This window comes from Melozone crissalis, unplaced genomic scaffold (assembly GCF_028551555.1).
Source record: "Melozone crissalis strain CALT ecotype California unplaced genomic scaffold, PUWL_Pcris_2 ptg000006l_1, whole genome shotgun sequence".
Lineage (NCBI taxonomy): Eukaryota > Metazoa > Chordata > Aves > Passeriformes > Passerellidae > Melozone > Melozone crissalis.
In genome coordinates this window covers 55,951,557-55,969,034 of record NW_026535784.1, presented here as the reverse complement: position 1 = coordinate 55,969,034, position 17,478 = coordinate 55,951,557, and the positions used below count along the sequence as shown (strand labels likewise).

Sequence of the window (17,478 nt, the reverse complement as noted above, 5' to 3'; positions counted from 1 at the left end):
GGCAGGCCCAGGAAAGCAAAGGCGGTACAAGTGGTCATCATCCTCAGAGTCTTGTTAGAAACCACACAAAACCCTTTGCAAAGGCATGAGATTGTTCTTGAAAGCCACTTTCGTTCCACTCTGATCCACTCCAGCCTTCACCAACCCCTTTCCTTGGAAATGGAAAAGAGCAGCTGCCCCACGGATACACACAACACTCCATCACTCATTCCTGGAGCGGGAGGCAGCCGATGTGGAGCAAGGCTCTGGTGAAAAGCACACACAAGCATCCATAAGTTGAGATGGCACCAGCAAACCTTACAGGCCACCAACAACTGAGTTCTCCTCTGAGCTTCTGCCTGTATTCCTGGGCAAGCCCAGCAAGAGCCCAGCCACTTGAGCCTCCAAGAGTGAGCTGTACAAGCAGTAACTCCACCCATCGGACACACTTGGCCCCGGTGGGATTGTTGGCAAGGTTAGACACTTGCAGAGCGTGTTACTGATCCCAAAGAGGAAGGAGAACCAGTCCAAGAGAACCACCCTGGTCCCCGGGGAGTACAGCATTAGGATCCAGGCCCTGTGTCTCCTTCCCCAGCTCTGTGGGACTCCAGTGCTGAAGGGGCTGCCTATTCCTCCTACTAGGGATACAACCATCACCATGCTCTATGATTCCCTGGAGCACGCATCCTGTCCTCACTTCCCTCCGCCCCCTCCTGCCTTTTTGTTCCTCTGCCTCAGTGAGAAGCACTTATCTCTGCTCTTACTCCCCCTCTCCCTCTGCATTGTGCCAACAACATGTGCTCCCAACAAGGACCAGATGGGAATACTTGTAAGAGCCTGGGGTTAACCCGTGTCTTTTATCCCACATACTCTCTGCTGTTTTGAAATGCAGATTCTATTGCAGTGTAAAGATTTAAGGTTAGTAGTAGAGTGTGTTGATATTGCTTGTGAAACCCATCTCGCTCCTATTGCACGCTGATCATCTCCAATATGGGAAACAGAACAGACAGATAGTCTGTTTAATGTCTCCAAGGGAAGGACCTATTGGAAACAGGGGGGAAATGAGTATTTGCAATATGCCCGTGCATATCTATCTCTAATACTCCTCTCTCCCTCGCCTCTGCGTTCATTTGTGCCCACATATGAACTGACAGATGTTGTGCCAGTGGGGCTGGGCACGAAGCCTCGGCTCTCTCCGGCTGCCAGCAGCCGCCACCGAGGGCCATCTCTGCCTCCAATTAATCTCTGCGTGGCAAACGATCAGGACCAAGAGCAGACGCAAACTCCCGCCTGCCGGATGGATTTCCTCCACTGTGGTAAGAAATCCATCCGATTGTCTGTGTGTCCAACCAACACCTCCAGGGCAGGAGCAGTTACCCCTCCCAGTTTAATACTGGTGTGTTGGATGGCTCTAAAACCCCCAAAAAGACAGAATATGCCTCTTTAAGTTTCAGCTCTGTGCAGAGCTAGCAATTTCCATGTGCCACTCCAAGCGTTTCTGTGCAGCCTAGCAATTAAGAAGATGAATTAGCAAGTCGTTAATGACGGTTTTACTGGGGGGGGCAGGCAGGCCCCTGGAGGCCAGGCTAGTAGGAACACCACATTCCCCACACGTGAGAAAGCCAGCAGGCACCTGCACCTTTCCAGAAGTTGGTGCACACGAGAGAGCCCCGAGGCTGCGGGTCCGGGTTCCGCGTGATGCCTCCCTCCGCATGGGGAGGGAGCGATCCAATTACATCCATCACAGAAATGCCAAAACGACATCCGCCTTATAAAACCTCAATTTACGCTCTGACATTTCTGGAAAACCAATTTTTAATCCATGTCATCTATCAGGAGTTCTTGATATTTTACTTCACCTCGATGCTTTATATATACTGTTGCCTTTATTGAGGTGCAGGTGGGGAACTGAACACAGGCTGACAAAATATTAGGAAGAAAAATTGATGTCAGCCCATGAAGGCTTCCGCAGGTTTTGGAGGAACAGAACAGCAAAATATCTGGCTTTAGCTTTTTCCAAATCCCCCAAATCCAGAAGCACCTTCTCCCCTAGCTGGGGCTCTTTTCCTGTGGCCATGACAGCCTTGCTTGGGTGTAGCTTATGGTGCAGCCTTTATATCCACTCCTTCTTGAATAAACTCTTAATTTCAGACACAACCTTTAGATGAAAGCAAAGGAAGGAAAAGGTGAATTTTAGATATCACATCATGTTAAATCATTAAAAATAAAGGGCAACTTAATTTTGGAGTAAGCAGCATAGAAAATTAAACAGAAGGTCTAATTTTCTTCAGGAATTCTTTAATAAATTGCATATATCTAGTGTATGTACAGCAAAAGTGGGAATGCCATGAAACTGAAAAAGCTTATTAGATAATTTTTGACCTAGTGCAAAATCTGCCCAGTGAAAATATACAATAATAAACTCCTTTCTACTATAAAAATTACTAGAATTGGAAAACAAGACTGCAAGTCACGCAAGCAGAAGGCTTCCTAACCACCAGCAGCTCACTTCCCTGGGAGTTTAGGTCACTTCAATAGGCCATAGGGGAAAAAAAATGATGCAATTATCAGACTAGGACATCTGTAGCTGAAAAAAAAATGTGCTGACATTGATTTTGGTAATTGCTCGGGGGTTCTTTTTTGTACAAAGGACGTGATTATAATATTTCTGCTTGGGATTTTATGAACATGGCAGTACAGATTTGCAGAGCCAGGGGTTGTAAAATGGCACGCAGACATGACGTGGCCGGCAGCTGCCTCTTTACAGCTCTCACCTCTCCTCAATGACGCCTCCAAGGAAGAGCTTTGCCTTCTTTTAACTACGCTTCCCCTTGCTGCCCTGCTGAAAACCTACAGGATTCTTCCGAGGGCTGCGGCCAGGAGCTCGCGCCCAGCCCTGGGTGGAATAACGTGTTTATCCAGACTGGTGGCGGGAGCAGATGTCCCCTCCTCAGACTGCACTTCAGATAAATAAGGTTATTTCGCTACGAGCTACTACAGGCTACAATATACTCACATAAATATAGTAATGCCTATACGTGGATATGAATCGGTATATATCGGATACAGATAAGAAACACTAACGACGACGAGTAGATACCAATAACCACTGCAGCTTCTCGCTGGGTAAAGTCTACCGTCCATCCAGGCTGCACGCAGGGAGCCCACGAGGGAGGGTTCTGCCCTCTCCACACCAGTGCAAAATGCTTCCCAACCCTTCCATAGCTCTGTACTTTACCAGGAAAGCTGGCTCCGTGGGCCGGACCCAACACAACGTCCCCCTAACTGCAAGGCAGGGGAAGCCCCCCAGCCCCTTCCATCTGGGATAAGCTTTGCAGGGACCACCCTGCCTTTGGTGCCAGCAGCAGGGAAAGCCAGGTACGGGGCAGCTGCTGGACTTGGTTTTGTCAAGACTACAAGAGCAAAGCTCGCCTTTAAGCCTCGACAGCAACGTGGGGGACCCAGTTTGCGGAAGGGGTGAGGAGCCGCTGCGACGGCGGAGCTGAGGGCGCTCAGCAGCTCTGCAACATTGCAATGTAAAAAACCAAATCATCATCCCACTCTTGGTGGTTTGAGAGGATCCTCAATACAGTGCCTGTCCTCCTCTAACACACGAGCAGAGCTGGACCGAGCAGGATCAACAGGTCTCTAACAGACAGGTGTGCATGCAGGAGACGGCTTCTCTCGGCATTAGACTACGTTACCAAAGCATCCCCTTACCGGAGCGGGAGCAGAAATGTGCTCCTAGCATTATTTACACAATATAAAGTGCATTAGGATTTAATAATTCAACTGACAGACTTTCTGCCGGGACCATAGAATTTTGAAACAGAGGTGAGGGCTTGAATAGGAAATTCTCTCATGAGAAAAAGAGGTTCAGACCGGTGCTCTTCACCCTGTCCTCCTAAGGATTGTTTTTGGCCGTTCTTTCTAGTGCAAATAAGCTTGTGTTTTCTCAAGTTTAAGGGACATGGCAGTTTCAGGGCGTCAGGAACAAACACTTAAAACACATCAGGGATTCAGCGTTCCGGAGCTTTCTCGCTGGGCCCTCCTGGGCACCAGCAGCCCGCATGGTCACTGCTCTGGGAAGCTGAGGACGCACTGCCAAAAACACAAAGGAACCCGTTTCCGAATCTCACCATTCAAGTCTTGCATTGCTACACTCCGAGTGCATCCCTACTGCTCTCCAGCCCTACATCCGCTTCCCATCGCCTGGAGAGCCGTCCTCCCCCAGCCCAACACCGGTGCTTCCCGTGGCAATGGAAACCCAGAGCCGCTGCTCTACCCATGGATGATGGGCAATGAACGTGAAGATCCCGAGCCAGGTTTGGATACTAAGGTGCATCCTGTGCCAGGGGAGTAAATACATGAGCGGATCCTATGGGATACCTGCATGCCAGAACCAAGGCTGGCCGTCGCTGGATTCCTGGGTGATATTTATAAGAAACTAACGGCATTGGAAGGCCAATTCACTAACAAAAGATAAAGAGTTTTTTTTAAAAACGGGCAGCAATAAGGAAAGCAATTTTGCATCCTTTTTTGCATCTTTTAAAACGGTGAAGAAAACATCCCTTTCCAATCATGAGTAATTTCCTCACCAATGCTACAGGAACACAGGGAAGGCAGGAGCACTTACAACACACTCGGCCACTTAGGCTAATTCCAACCCAGGAGCTTTTACGATCCCTTGAGGCAAAAGCGGGCAGGGATGGGAGATGCCGAGCACACACAGGGAAGGAGAGCATAAAAAGTTCGTACATTCATAGCTCCGGTTTGTTGGACTAGAAGACTAGAAGTGAATTTTTTTACCTCAGGCACTGTGACGGGCAGCAGCAGTCAGCGATGCGCTAATGTACGCATCAACGACTCATTCACTAAATTCTGGTTTCACACCATAACAGGATGTGGAGTTCTTTTAACCTGGGGTTTGGTGGGTTTTTTTTTTTTAATTGACCTGTTAAAACCATTGGGACGAAAGCCGTGAGAGCGCCGATGAACCAGGACCCCGCACAACGCCCGCTGATTCATCATGGTCCACTGGCTGTTCGACTGATGGAGCGAGAAACCTCTTCCAGGTTTGAAAAGGGACCTGAAAGAGCAACCTATGGAGAAAGGGATGGGAGTTTTTGACACTAAGCCAAAGGCTTGGTTGCTGTAACTGCTATATATGGTTTTAAAGGGAGAATCACCTAAAACAGTGAAATTAACTTTCTTACTTCTTGTCACAACTGTAACATTTTCCTAAAGGTTCTTTGGTGACTTTGGTGCAAGCTGTTATTTTTTTTTCTTTTTTTTCTTTTTTTAAAGTTAAAACAGATTAACTAGTTTTAGTTCCCAAACTAAAATCCAGATTATCCTCTTGGTTCCCAACCCTGTCTCCCCAACCTTTCTCATTATGACATTAACAGGCAACAGCATTCGGATTGAGGGTGGCCATGCAGTGTGCAGTGGCTCCAGACTCAGAGTGGTGAACAGTCTTGGTTGGAGATAAAGATGTTTCTCAAAAGGTTAAAAAATAAAACAGATCATGGCTGCATGGAAAAACAGCTGGTCCACATGCACACTAGGCCACTCTGTAATGAAACAATTTGAGTGATTACAAATATCTGATCAGACATGGTAATGCCTGCTTAAAACAATCTTAAAGGTGAGCAACGCACTACTAGAAGTACCTGGAGCTCAGTCAAACTCCCGCTGGTTCAGGGGGAAGAAGCTGGTTGCCCAAAGGCTGGACAAGCCCCTGATGCTATAAATATTCATGTTTTAAGAAACACAGAACCTTTCACCAACCTCCCAACCAGGTAATTGCACACATTCTCCCTCCAGGCAGAGAGTTAATATCACGAGATTTAAAATTACATCACAAAGACTCCAGGATGACAGCAAAACCTTGGGGCAGGCAGGCGAGATCGGGACTGGAGCGGCTCAAGGACAGCTCCAGCTCCGAGCTGGGGGGGAAGGTGGTGATGGCAGGGCACGGATGTTGTCTCCCCAGCACCACCCATAACCAGCACAACAGAAAAACCAACGGGGCATCCACCACAGCTTCCAAAATGCGCCACGAGCGAGTGTGACAGAGATGCCTTTCTACACAAATCCAGTGGCGCACCCAACACCCCAAAGGTCTTCCCATGGCAGGAGGAGGAAAACACCCAAAGGCTTTCCTCGCCCAGGTCACATCCCGAACCACATCAATCTGGGAGACGAGCTGGGAGCCTCAGCCACGGCATTCCTTCCACCTCCCAACACCCGCTCCATGCCTAATACAAAAATACCTTCTGAAATTTTGGACAAAATGCATTAAAAATAAAATAAAAAAGAAAAGATCACCAGCCTCTAAGGGGCAGAACATGGAGATGAGGAGTGGGTTATCATTCACTGCCATTAATTCAGGAGGCTGAGTACTCTGCTGTCCTGGGGTACTCAGGTGATCTGGTCAGCACAAAACTACAGGATGAACGACAGCTCTTCTGCCCTTCACTGGCATGTGACTGAGGTCTGATGGGTTATCAGGACTTTACCCATAAACAGACTATCGTTTCCAACTCAACAACCAGGAGATGTCAACTTTTAAACCTCTCTCCCTCCTCACACACAGACCAGAGATTCACGTGGAGCCGATTTTTGCCATAAATGCTCTACGACAGTGCTGCTTGGCCTTCAGACCAGGCACGGGCAGAAGCCAGTCCTGAAAAACTGGTGATAAGCAGAAACTGATACATTTCATGGTAAGGTTCAGGGCAGGGGTACTTTTGTATCGTGTTTAAGTGCAACACAAGCCTTTTCTAGACTATTTAAAGGTCAGGGTGCCGGATTTTGTTTGTGCTGATACTCATACTTCCACAGTCTCCAACACTCGAAGCAGCTGACTCATACGGACTTGGGAGGTTGGTCCTTTTCTAAGACACATGGAGATGTTTTGGGCATAGTTTAACGTGATAACCAGACTCCTATAACATTATATACTGGAGTTAGCAAGAATTACCAGAAAAGGACTTTACAAAAAACTGGGGCAACTTGGAATTACTATAGGTCAGTCCCTCTCACCAATTTCTGCTTGCTTTGTTTGGTTAATTGTCCAATGCACTCTATTCCAGACCCTCTTGCTCTTCACCACTGTCCCCTCTGGCATCCATTCTTTTCTCTTTATGGCTGTTGTAAATTCTCCTCATCTCTTCTTCGTACTTGATAAAATTTTCCCCGAACCGTGTCCACGCTTTGTAGGGAACTGTGATGGTGTTACGGTAGGGCGGCCTCACCTCACTTACCTTCAGGAAGATGCCGTACCTGTTGGATCCCACGTCGAAGTAGAAGCGCTTGTTGTCCACTCGGAAGGAGGTGCCCTCGGGCAGCTCCGGGGGCTCCTCACCTCCCCCCCGGCGATCCTCTATGTCCCCCTCGCCGTACTCTTCAATCAGCTGCACCAAAGCATCCCTGAACTCGATCATGCCTTGCGCCGGCAGGACGATCGTCTGCTCCTGTCCCAAGCCGTGGCCGAAGTAGCCCATCATGCCAGGTCCCCTGCTCATGGTCTGTCTAATCCGCAGGAAGCGCCCGCGCTGGTTCTCCTTCAGGTCCAGGTAGTACTTCCTGTTGTCCCTCTCGATGTACTCCGTTTTGAGGACGCTGTGAGGGGGCTCTTCGGAGCCCACGGAGGCCGGGGGCGAGGGTGGCGGGTGCTGCGGCCGCCTCCGGGGATGCTGCTCCTTGTCATTGCTGTGCTCGTGCCGGTGCCCATGGCCGCCCTTCAGGCCCAGGTGGGCGTAGTGCTCGATGAAGTCTCCCAGGCAGTCCTTCAGCTCAGCGGCCACTGACAGGGAGAGGGTCAGCTTGCTCTTCCTGATGTTGTCCTGCCTGCCCCTTCCTATCCAGACCTCGGCGATCTTCAGAAAGCGGCCGCGGGAGCTCTGCTTCACATCCAGATAAAACCGCTTCTTTTGGATGTCCACCCTCTTGGAGGCCAGCTCCTGGATCTCCATGCAGCTCCCCTGGGAGGAGGCCGGGTAGTGGTACTGCTGCTGGGACTGGGAATAAATGTTCCTGTGCAGGCCAGAGCCTCCCAGGTTCCTTCCTCCTCCTCCTCCTCCTCTCCCTCTTTCCATCTTCACCAATCAGCTGGAAACAATACACATCAGAGACACAGATAACAACATCAGCACCAGGGGCCTGCTCAGCTCCTCGGCGGCGGCTTCGCTCGGCGCCGCTCTCCCTACAAAGGCTCCTGCATCCCCCTTCGCTGCCACTGGCACGCAGCATCGCAGCCCGAGGATCCCGGGCGCTCTTCCCCTCCCGTGCTCCGGCTGCCGGACCATGGAGCCCCGATTCCAGCAGCGCTCCCCGGCAACACTCCCTGCCCTGCAGCCCACCTGTCCTGCCTTGTGGTGCCACAGACCCTCCAGCTGCCCCACGGGGGTGGGTTATGGTGCCCTGTTTCGGGGAGTTTTTTTTAAAACTCTCTTTTTTTAAAAACCTCTCCCCGGGCTGCAGCTCCCCTCTGCAGGGTCTATCCCCGAGCCGCTGCCTTCCCCCTCCATCACCCCCTCTGCTCTTCCTCCCAGGGCACGGGGGCTGCACTGGGGTTTCCCCCAGCACTGCCCTTCTGTCCCCCGCTACCTACGGAGCCCCCCGCCACTGCATCTCCTGCCCCAGTGCCCTCCAGCCTCCAGTTCCTTCCCCCGGTAGTGCCCCAGTGCCCCTCTGGCCCCTCACGGCCCCGGTACCGGCCCTTGGTGCCCTCAGAGCCCTCCAGCACTGCCCCCGGTAGTGCTCCCCTAGCCCCCAGCGCCCCACTACTGCGCCCCAGTGCTCCCCATCACTGCACCTCCAGGCCCAGCGCTCCCACAACTTCACCCTTACCCCCCAGCGCCCCAAAAGTGCTGCCCGGCGCTCCCAGTACTGCCCCCAGCGCCCCAAAAGTGCCCCCAGCGCTGCCAGCGTCGCCCCCGAGCGCCCCCAGTGCCCCAGCGCGGCCCCCCAGCGCCCCCCGGCACAGCATCTCCGGCCCCATCACTGCCCCCCGCAGCCCCGCGGCCGCTCCGCGCCCCCCGGAGCCGCGCTCCCCACGCCCGGTCACTCACCCCGCAGCGCCCATCGCCGCCGCTGCCCTTCAGCCGCCGCCGCCGCCACCGCCCGCAGCCGGCGGCCCCGCCGCCCCCCCCCCCCGCCGCGCAGAGCCACGGGCTGGCGCTCCCCCGCCGCCCGCTCCGCCCCGGCCCGCCCCGGCCCCGCCCGGCCGAGATCGGCGGCGGCGGCGGCGGCAGCGCGGGGGGCGCCGGGGGGTGCGCGGCCCTTACGACGGCAAGACTACAACACCCACAGTGCCCCGCGACGGCCGCGGCACCGTGCGTGCGCGTCACCTCGGGTAACCCGAACTGAGGCGGGGCGCCATCAGTGGCGTATTTAGGGCGCGACGCGGCATGACGCGTTATGTGCGCTCGGGCTCCGTGGGGGCGGCCGCTGCTCCCAGGGACCGGAGCGCGGGGAGGCCGCGGCGGCCGAACGGGCTCAGAGCCCCCGCGCTGCGCTCGGAGCTGCTGCCGGGCTGCGAGGGAACACCGGCTGAGTGCGGTGAGTGCGCTGCTGGGGGGCCCGGGAGCCCTGGGGCACAGCAGGGCAGCCGCTCCCTGGGGGCCCTGGCCGCCTGCCCAGCGCTGAGGGCGTTCAGTGTTCGTGTAGCAAGTCAGGCGTGTTAGCCGTGGCTATTGTCGTGCTTTAGTGTAAAAATGCTTGTTTGGTGTTGAAATGCAGGGGGGTGTTGGTTGTGCTGCTGTACACCAAGGGAAAAGTCTGCTTAGCCTTGAAAATAAATTAAAAATGAAGACATTTTCATAACCTTGATCAGGCCTGATGATAGTGACAGCTGACCTCCACATGAGCTGCTGATTGTTCTAATTTTTTCTTCTTGTCTTTATTAGTCCCAGAAATGGATGTGGTAGCTGACTGTTCTGTTTTCTTGTTGTTCTCTTTATAAATTCTAGAAATGTGCCAGAAATGGATGGGGTAGCTGCTGGCCTGCGGGATAAGTATCCCCAGTGGATGCTCACAGAGAGCCAGGACGAAGCTTCCTTGGGGCACACGAAGGTGGGTCCTGGCTCACTGCAGAGCAACCCAGCTCTGGAGAATGTGTGAATGTTCAGTGTAAAAATGCCCATGAGGAGGGACCATCTCTGAAACAGCTTAACAATTAGGTAATTAATTAATTAATGAGAGAGGGGGAGAGCAGAGGGTGCAGTTCAGCAGCTTTTATTACACCAAGTGGTATAAAATATATAATTATTTAGTTAGATAATTAGTTAGTAAATATATAACATTTATATATAATATAAATATTTAAATAGATATAATTTGTTTATATTATTAAATAAATATCATATATAAAATTTTATATAATTTTATATGCAATGTAAGTATAAAATAGAATAGATAAAATTTGTATTATATTAGTAAATATGTAATATTAGTAAAGAAATAATTATTTAGTTAGATAATTAATTATCTAACTGTTGATAATTAATATATTAATTAATTATCAGTAGTTAGATAATTAATTCATTAATGACGGAGGGGGAGAGCAGAAGGTGCAGTTCAGCAGTTTTTATTCCACCAAGTGGGAGTAAATGATTAGCTGATTAGTAGGTGTTTATTAAAAGTTATCAGGTGAAACAACAGTAATTTTGACTTGTTGTTCACTAGGGAAGATGGGATAGGAACCCAAATGATTTGATGATGGGGCTGTGTGAGCCTGGCTGGGATGGTTGTCCCTAGTGAGGAGGGGAGTGGTAGGTAACCAGTCTCCCAAATTTGCTTTCTCAGAAGCCTGGTGCCCAGAGGAGTGTTCTGGAGGATGGGCTGCCTTTCTTGGAGTTCTCTGGCTCTGTTGTTTATAGCTATGAAGCCAGTGACTGTTCCCTCCTCTCAGAAGATATCAGGTAACAGCTCACACTCAGTTTTTTCCATCTTTCCCTTGACTGCTCCTGTGTTTTTGGAAGGGGCTCAGCTCTTGGGGATAGTTTGCCATTTGGCCTTGTTGGTGGGAGATTGCTGAGCCTTTCTGTTCCTCAGAGCAGAGGCTGTGAGGGCTCCAGTGCAGACTGAGTGCCTTTCACAGGATGGGTAATTCCATGTGCTTCACTGGCTTCATGGACGAGTGTTAGTTCCTAATTAATCCATTAATTGGGAGTGTATGTGTAAAGAAAATACAGTAAATTTGTGGTGCAAGTACATTATTATTTCCCCCTTTTTTTGTGTAGCACAGCTCATGATGCTGGGGGAAAAAAGTTGTGTGCAACACTTCCAGTGCTGTGGGATTAATAAAGGACTGTCTTTCAAGGGATCCTAGGGTGAACCCTTTACAGGAATAAAAACTATTCCTTTTTTCCTCTGCCTGTCCTTGAGGCCTTTGTGGCCAAGTTGTAGTAGTGGGGATTAAATGTTCTGTCCCTGTTGTGGTGCTGAGGGGGAAGAGGTGGGAAATTTGGGAGTCCAGGGAAGAAGGGAGTGGTGTGGGAAAGGTGATCTGAGCTTGTTTCATTTCCCATTGCCCTGCTCTGATTTGACTGGAAAGGAAATCAGGTAGGAAATCAGTTTAATTTTGATGTGCTGGTAATTGCTGAGTGTCCTTCTCTGCACTCACCACCTGCAGCTGTTTTTAACAATGTGTATTTGTGTTTGCAGGCACATCTGCAGGGTTTTGCAGCATTTCAGGGGCTCTGTGGGTCAACACCAAGTGCTCAGAGCTGTGGGGTGGTTTCTGTGCCCTGCAGGTGTGACACAGGGGTGTCACACAACCTCTGCTGTCAGTGGCAGGTGTTGGAGCAGCAGGTAAATGTGGGAATATCTGCTCCTTTCCAGGCAGAGCCTGTCAGAGGGGGCTGCTGTGGGCTTTGACATCGAGTGGCCCCCATCCTACACCAAGGGCAAGATGGCCAGAACAGCTGTAATCCAGATGTGTGTGGCTGAGGACAGGTGCTACTTGTTCCATGTCTCCTCCATGGCAGGTACTGTGCTTCCTCTCTTATTTGGGGCATGAACTGCTCTCTGCTTCTCCTGGTTATCTCTGAACTGAAGCCTTGAGCAATGGCTGACATATCCTACCACATGGGACAGTAAAAACCCACCCTTTTCCTCCCCTTTCCCACCTAAAATAAAGGGATTTATTCATTGAGTGATGCCTGTATATTAAGACAATCTTGGATGTGCTTGAAAACAGGGTGTGGGTTCTGATTATTTTTCTACATGGGAATGTTTTATTACAGTTTTAAAAATTTAATTCTCTACTCCTTTAATGAATTTCCTGTTTAGTGCCAAAATAAACAGTGAACCTAAATAGAACAGGCTGTGGGTTTTATTGTGTTTTGGTATTTTTGGTTTTGTTTGGTTTTTTTTTTTTTTTTTCATTTGGCTTCAACAAGGAGCCTCAGAAATGATGGCTGTTGTGCTCTTTGTTCCCAATTCCTGCATTGTGTCACATCAGCTTTGGGAAAGAGTCCTGGGTACCTGGTGTGATGCAGCTGTGGGGAGAGAAAGGGGTGTGCTTAGCAGAGGCTGAATTCATTATGGATGCGAATAAAAGCTTCCAAATAGGGAAAATAGGGGTAAGGGAGGGAGATGGCAATTTTATAACCTTTGGTTTAAAATGTTAGATTAAAAATATGCCTGGGAGAGGTTTCTGATTTCCCTGGGGGACTCATGCTGAGGTGTAATAGTGATAATTTTAATGTTGGTGTTCAATCCTTTGTCATTTAGAGCAAATGGGGTGGAAAATTTAATTGCTGGAGGCTCTTCCATCGGGGAGGCTGGAGAGCACAAAGGAAAATGATGTGAGGAGAGGAAGCTGAGGGAACAATAGCCATAAAGAGCTGCAATGCTTCTGCTTCTGGCAGGGGAGATGTTTGTGCGGCTGCTGTGGTACAGCAAAAGGGGAAGTTTCCCTCTGGATGGTTTTTCAAAGTGCCTCCTCTTGCCAGTGGAGGATGCACTTTGAACTGAGTGACTTGGGCAGGGACCAGAGCCAATTTCTGCTTTTATGGCAATATATGTGATCTGCAGAAATCTGGCCAAACCAGAAGAAAACACAGCAAGTCCTAGCAAAAAAGCTTTCTCCTGCAGTAGGAATTGGGCCTTATTGGACTGTGCATAAATGGCAAAACCATGTTTATTTATTTAATAGGAAGACTGTTCATCATTTTCCATTTTTTAGTGTTTTTTAAAAAATTTCCTTACAGATTTCTCAAATTGTGGTCTGTTTTCTCAGATTGTGGCTTTTGCACAGTCTTCAACTTTGACTAACAAAAAACCAGAAAATTCTCTTTTCTAGGAAATGGGGCAGGACTCATTGACTGGGGAGTGCCCATCCTGGAGGGTTGTAGTGATGATTCCCTTAGGTGAAAACCCCTTGTACATATGCAGGCTTGTATTTGGTTGAATTCTCTTTATTTGTGGAGGGTTTTCCATCTTTTCCCATGGCTCGCGTGCTTTGGGAATGCTGTAATTCGTCTGCCTCTCACAGCACCAGCTTGCTGCTGTCTGGGGGGTTTTACCAGTTATTTTTTTAAAGCTTTGGGGTGGATCTGCAATTTTCCAGTGCACAGGAAATTGGCTATGGCTGCAAATGTAGAGTGGCAGCCAGCAAAGGGCAGAGGCAATTGTGCACAAATAAAATCAGTGGTGCCAAGTGTTTGTTGAAGTACATAAATGCATACTGCAGGGCTGGGAAGAGGTGGTGTTTGCAATGAGAGCCAAGGCAGGTGAGCACTGTGTGCCTGTGCAGCTCTCTGTGTTTGCAGGTACTAGATTTGCACTTTTGAGACTAATTCAGGGTATCCAGCTGTGGGGTCCTGAAGGTATGGCTCTAAATAAGATGTTCTGAATTTTAAATGGGAGCAAACACACAGGGGAGTAAAAGGCTGTTATTGTTCAAGGATGAAGTGTCTGGGGCTGTTCTTCCTGCAGAAAGAGATGAGAAAGCTGCCTTCTTTAATTCAGCTCTGTAAGCTTGAAAATACCCTTTGATCCAGGTTTGCTGTGCCATCAGTTTGGGAGAAATCAAAATATAAAACTGAGTATCTGTGTGTGTCTTTGAACACTGTGGGTTTTTGCTTGCTGTCAGGTCTGGCATGTTTGGGCTTGGCACAGCAGCTGGTTGGTGGGTTCTGTTTTCCAAATGCTGTTGTTGGAGCAGCCCAGCCTTAGCTGTGAGTTTGTCTTCAGAAAATCTGTGCTGCTGGGGATTTCCCATGCTTATGGTTTCAACTCTTGCCCAGAAATGGGAAATAGCAAAAACTGTGAGGACATCATGGGGAAAATAGTAAAATAATGCTTGATTTTATGCAATGAACACTGAGTTTTGAGAGTTAGTGTCTTTTCCAGTGTGGGGTTGGTTTTTGTTGCGTGATTTAACAATCAGAAAGACCAATTATGTTTTGGGTTTTTTTACTTGGTTTGTTTCCAGATAGGTGCAGGATGATTTGTGTATTTCAGGTATTTCCTTCTTGCTTGTCTGCAGATGACCCATCACAACCAGCTGAAATTTTCAAGTCATTCCAGGGAGAAATCAAATAAACAGAGGAACTTTGGTGGCTTTTTCTTTAGAAGCCCAGGGTTTTGCAGATGGTGTTTTTGCTTGGATTTTTTAATTTCCATTAGACTTTCTGACATCTTCCAGTATTTAGTTTCTCATGTTTGGGCTTAATCTATTTTAGGTTTTCCCAAGGGACTCAAAAGGCTGCTCGAAGATGAAACAATTAAAAAGGTTGGCGTAGGAATTGAGGGAGATCAATGGAAGCTGATGAGTGACTTTGAGATCAAACTGAAGAGCTTTGTGGAGCTGGCTGACATTGCTAATGACAAAGTAAAACTCTAAAACCTTTTTGTTGTGGGAGGGAATCTTGTTATGGTGCTGCTGTGCAAAGGAAGGCTTCCTTGTCTTGGTTGGAGTTCAATTCCAACAGCAAACCTGTTCTGTGGAGTAAAGCAGAGATCTATTTTAACTTATTTAGAAACTGCTTAAAAACACCTCTCAAAGCTTGCAGAACTAACTACTGTCTTCCAGTGATCCAGTTTTTAATCAACATCTGTCTCCTCTCAGGTCTGCTCAAGTGTTTACAAGAGGTACTTTTTGAATTCAGCTGCAGGTGCTTTTCCTTTAATTTTTGGTGATGGCAATGGCCAGCTTGTCGTGCTGGCAGTGGTGGCATTGTCCCAGCAGTGGCTGAGCCTCATCAACAGGCTACAAGGAGGCAGCCCTGCTTCTTGGAGGGAGGCTCAAGGTCTTCCTTGAAGCCCTCCCTGCAGAGGTGTTTCTGCAACACAGTCTGGAAATGGATTTTCTATAGGAATATCTGCATTCCTGTGATTCTCAGGCTGGTGTCCCCTCAGCTCTGGTGTGGGTGCTGCTTCCAGCACCTGCTGAGCTGCTGTTTTCAAGTTGCCTTTGGCATGCCCTGAATTTCAGTTCTGTGTCAGAGATGGTTTGATGCAGGGCCACCTGTGCCGTCTTTTAAGGAAGGGAGCCCAAGGTTCATTGCTTTCCAAATCTTTCTGATTTCTAGCACATCCCTTAAAGCTTTTCTTTCTGTGTGCACCTTACCTGTGCTTGGTCTCTCCACATATTTCTCATTCCTTCTGTGGTGCAGCTCAGTCCTTTCCCTAGGAGCCCCTGTGGAGTTGGGGCTGGAAATGATACAAATTAACTGTTTTGCCCAAGCAACAAGAGGAGCTGTTACTTCTCCAACTTGGAGTTTCCTCAGTCACCCCTTTTGTTTTTTGGTTTTTTTTTTTTTTAATTCTGTCTTTTGACTCAGGATAATTTCTTATGAAGATGAGCAATGTGATCTCTGATAGCAGCTTCTGCTGAAGAGAAAACAAACCAAAAATAAACTTGAAAGAGAACAGGAGAGCAGGGTTATATATAATGGCACAATGGGAGGGGAAGGGGTGGGGGAACCTAAAAAGAACAGTTGGGAGGGTTTTTTTAATACCAGACTCCAGGCAGTGAGCTGCTAATGCTGCACTGCTGCTGTTCAGCTCCACAGTTGGGCACATTTTCCAGGCTAGAATAGCAGCAGACTGTGCCCATGAGGCCTGGATCCTTGGGCACCACAGCAGAATTTCCCAGGCTGGCTCTGGGGACAGCAGGGTGCGGCCACTGTGGCTGACAAGGGATTGCAAAGGCACTTGGAGGCAGCACATTCTGGGATGGCTTTTGGAGGCCTGGGAGTACTGGGCTAGAGCTGTGCTTTTCTGCTTTGTGCTTGGCTTCAGCCTGACAGAAGATGTCCACCACACACAGGCAGGCTTTAATATTCCTGTGGTTTTATTAGGTAAATCCCTGTTGCCGGATGCTGGGTTTTTCTAATTAGAAAGGCAAGTCGCAGGTAAATCCTGGAGGAGAGAAGGGGTGCTGTTTAAGTCCAGGGCTTTTATTTTATCAACCCAGAGGCTGTTTTGTGCAGATGCCTCATATTTTTGTTGTGACAGCACTGCTTTGAAAAACTAAGTATGCTTTGACTAACCCAGAGCTCTTTGCTGCTAACAAGGGATTGAGTATGCTTTGCTCTTCTCGGGGAGGTGCAGGTCCTTTCCTTTATAAACATATCCTCTGCTTTTGGTGTTTTGTTTGGGTTCCTTTCCCCAGCTGAAGTGTAAGGAGACGTGGAGCCTGAATGGCCTGGTGAAGCACCTTTTTGGCAGGCAGCTGCTGAAGGATCCGTCCGTCCGCTGCAGCAACTGGGACGAGTTTCCACTCAAGGAGGAGCAGAAGCTCTATGCAGCCACAGATGCCTATGTATGTACCCCAGCATTCCAGCCTCCTCAGAAGGGAGTGAATCCCTTCTCCACTGTGCTCCTAGCTGCTGGCTATTTCTTTAGTCCCTTGTTAGAACTTCTGGATGTGTTTCCTTCTGGTTTTGTCATCTTTGTTAGCTGCTACTTAACCCAAACCTTGTTAGATACAGTATGGAAGGTGAAATTCAAAATTTGCAAGAAACACAGCCTTCACTGGTGGGTAATACAGGGGAACCACAATATGGATTGTCAGGGAGAGTTGCAGCAACTGGGAGAAGTTTGCACTCAACAAGGAGCAGAAGCTCTATGCAGCCACAGATGCCTGTGTATGTACCGCAGGGGATCTGCATTCCAGCCTCTGGAACTGAATTCCTTCTCCTGTGTGCTCCTAGCTGCTGGCTATTTCTTTAGTCCCTTGTTACCACTTCTGGATCCATTTCCTTCTGGTTTTGTCATGTTTCTTAGCTGCTAATTAACCCAAACTTTGTTAAATACAGTATGGGAGGTGAAATTCAAAACTTGGAAGAAACACAGCCTTCACTGATGGCTAATACAGGAGAGCCACAATCTGGATTGTCAGGGAGAGTTTAGTTGCATATGAGTTTTGTGCTTCTCCAGAAGTCCCTGTTTTTTTCAGTCATTTGGATGAATTTTGGTTTATCTGCAGTTCTCTGAAGGGTTTTGCCAATATGCTACCAGGTGCCACCTGCTTCCTGG

The 17,478-nt window shown here is 48.9% G+C and overlaps 2 protein-coding genes across 5 annotated transcripts in view; one reads left to right on the top strand and one right to left on the bottom strand.

Moving 5' to 3' along the window:
- Nucleotides 1-5,253: 5,253 nt before the first annotated feature.
- Nucleotides 5,254-9,105, bottom strand: PURG (purine rich element binding protein G). The gene is made up of 2 exons (XM_054296076.1): nt 9,057-9,105; nt 5,254-8,094 (listed from the first exon to the last, which is right to left on the bottom strand). Exon 2 carries the CDS (start codon nt 8,079-8,081, stop codon nt 7,068-7,070), a length of 1,014 nt encoding a protein of 337 aa, XP_054152051.1. The 5' UTR covers nt 8,082-8,094; nt 9,057-9,105; the 3' UTR covers nt 5,254-7,067.
- An 856-nt stretch (nt 9,106-9,961) lies between these two features.
- WRN (WRN RecQ like helicase) overlaps nt 9,962-17,478 on the top strand; it is a 28,046-nt gene continuing 20,529 nt past the window's right edge. For 3 of the 4 annotated variants that reach the window (XM_054293015.1, XM_054293023.1, XM_054293005.1), the window contains exons 1-5: nt 9,962-10,059; nt 10,792-10,907; nt 11,830-11,975; nt 14,679-14,827; nt 16,613-16,762. In XM_054293015.1, coding sequence (XP_054148990.1) covers nt 9,970-10,059; nt 10,792-10,907; nt 11,830-11,975; nt 14,679-14,827; nt 16,613-16,762 — 651 coding nt within the window. In that variant the 5' untranslated portion in view covers nt 9,962-9,969. Of the gene's footprint in view, nt 10,060-10,791; nt 10,908-11,829; nt 11,976-14,678; nt 14,828-16,612; nt 16,763-17,478 lie in introns of those variants that run through there. The other variant, XM_054293031.1, reaches the window with a different exon arrangement.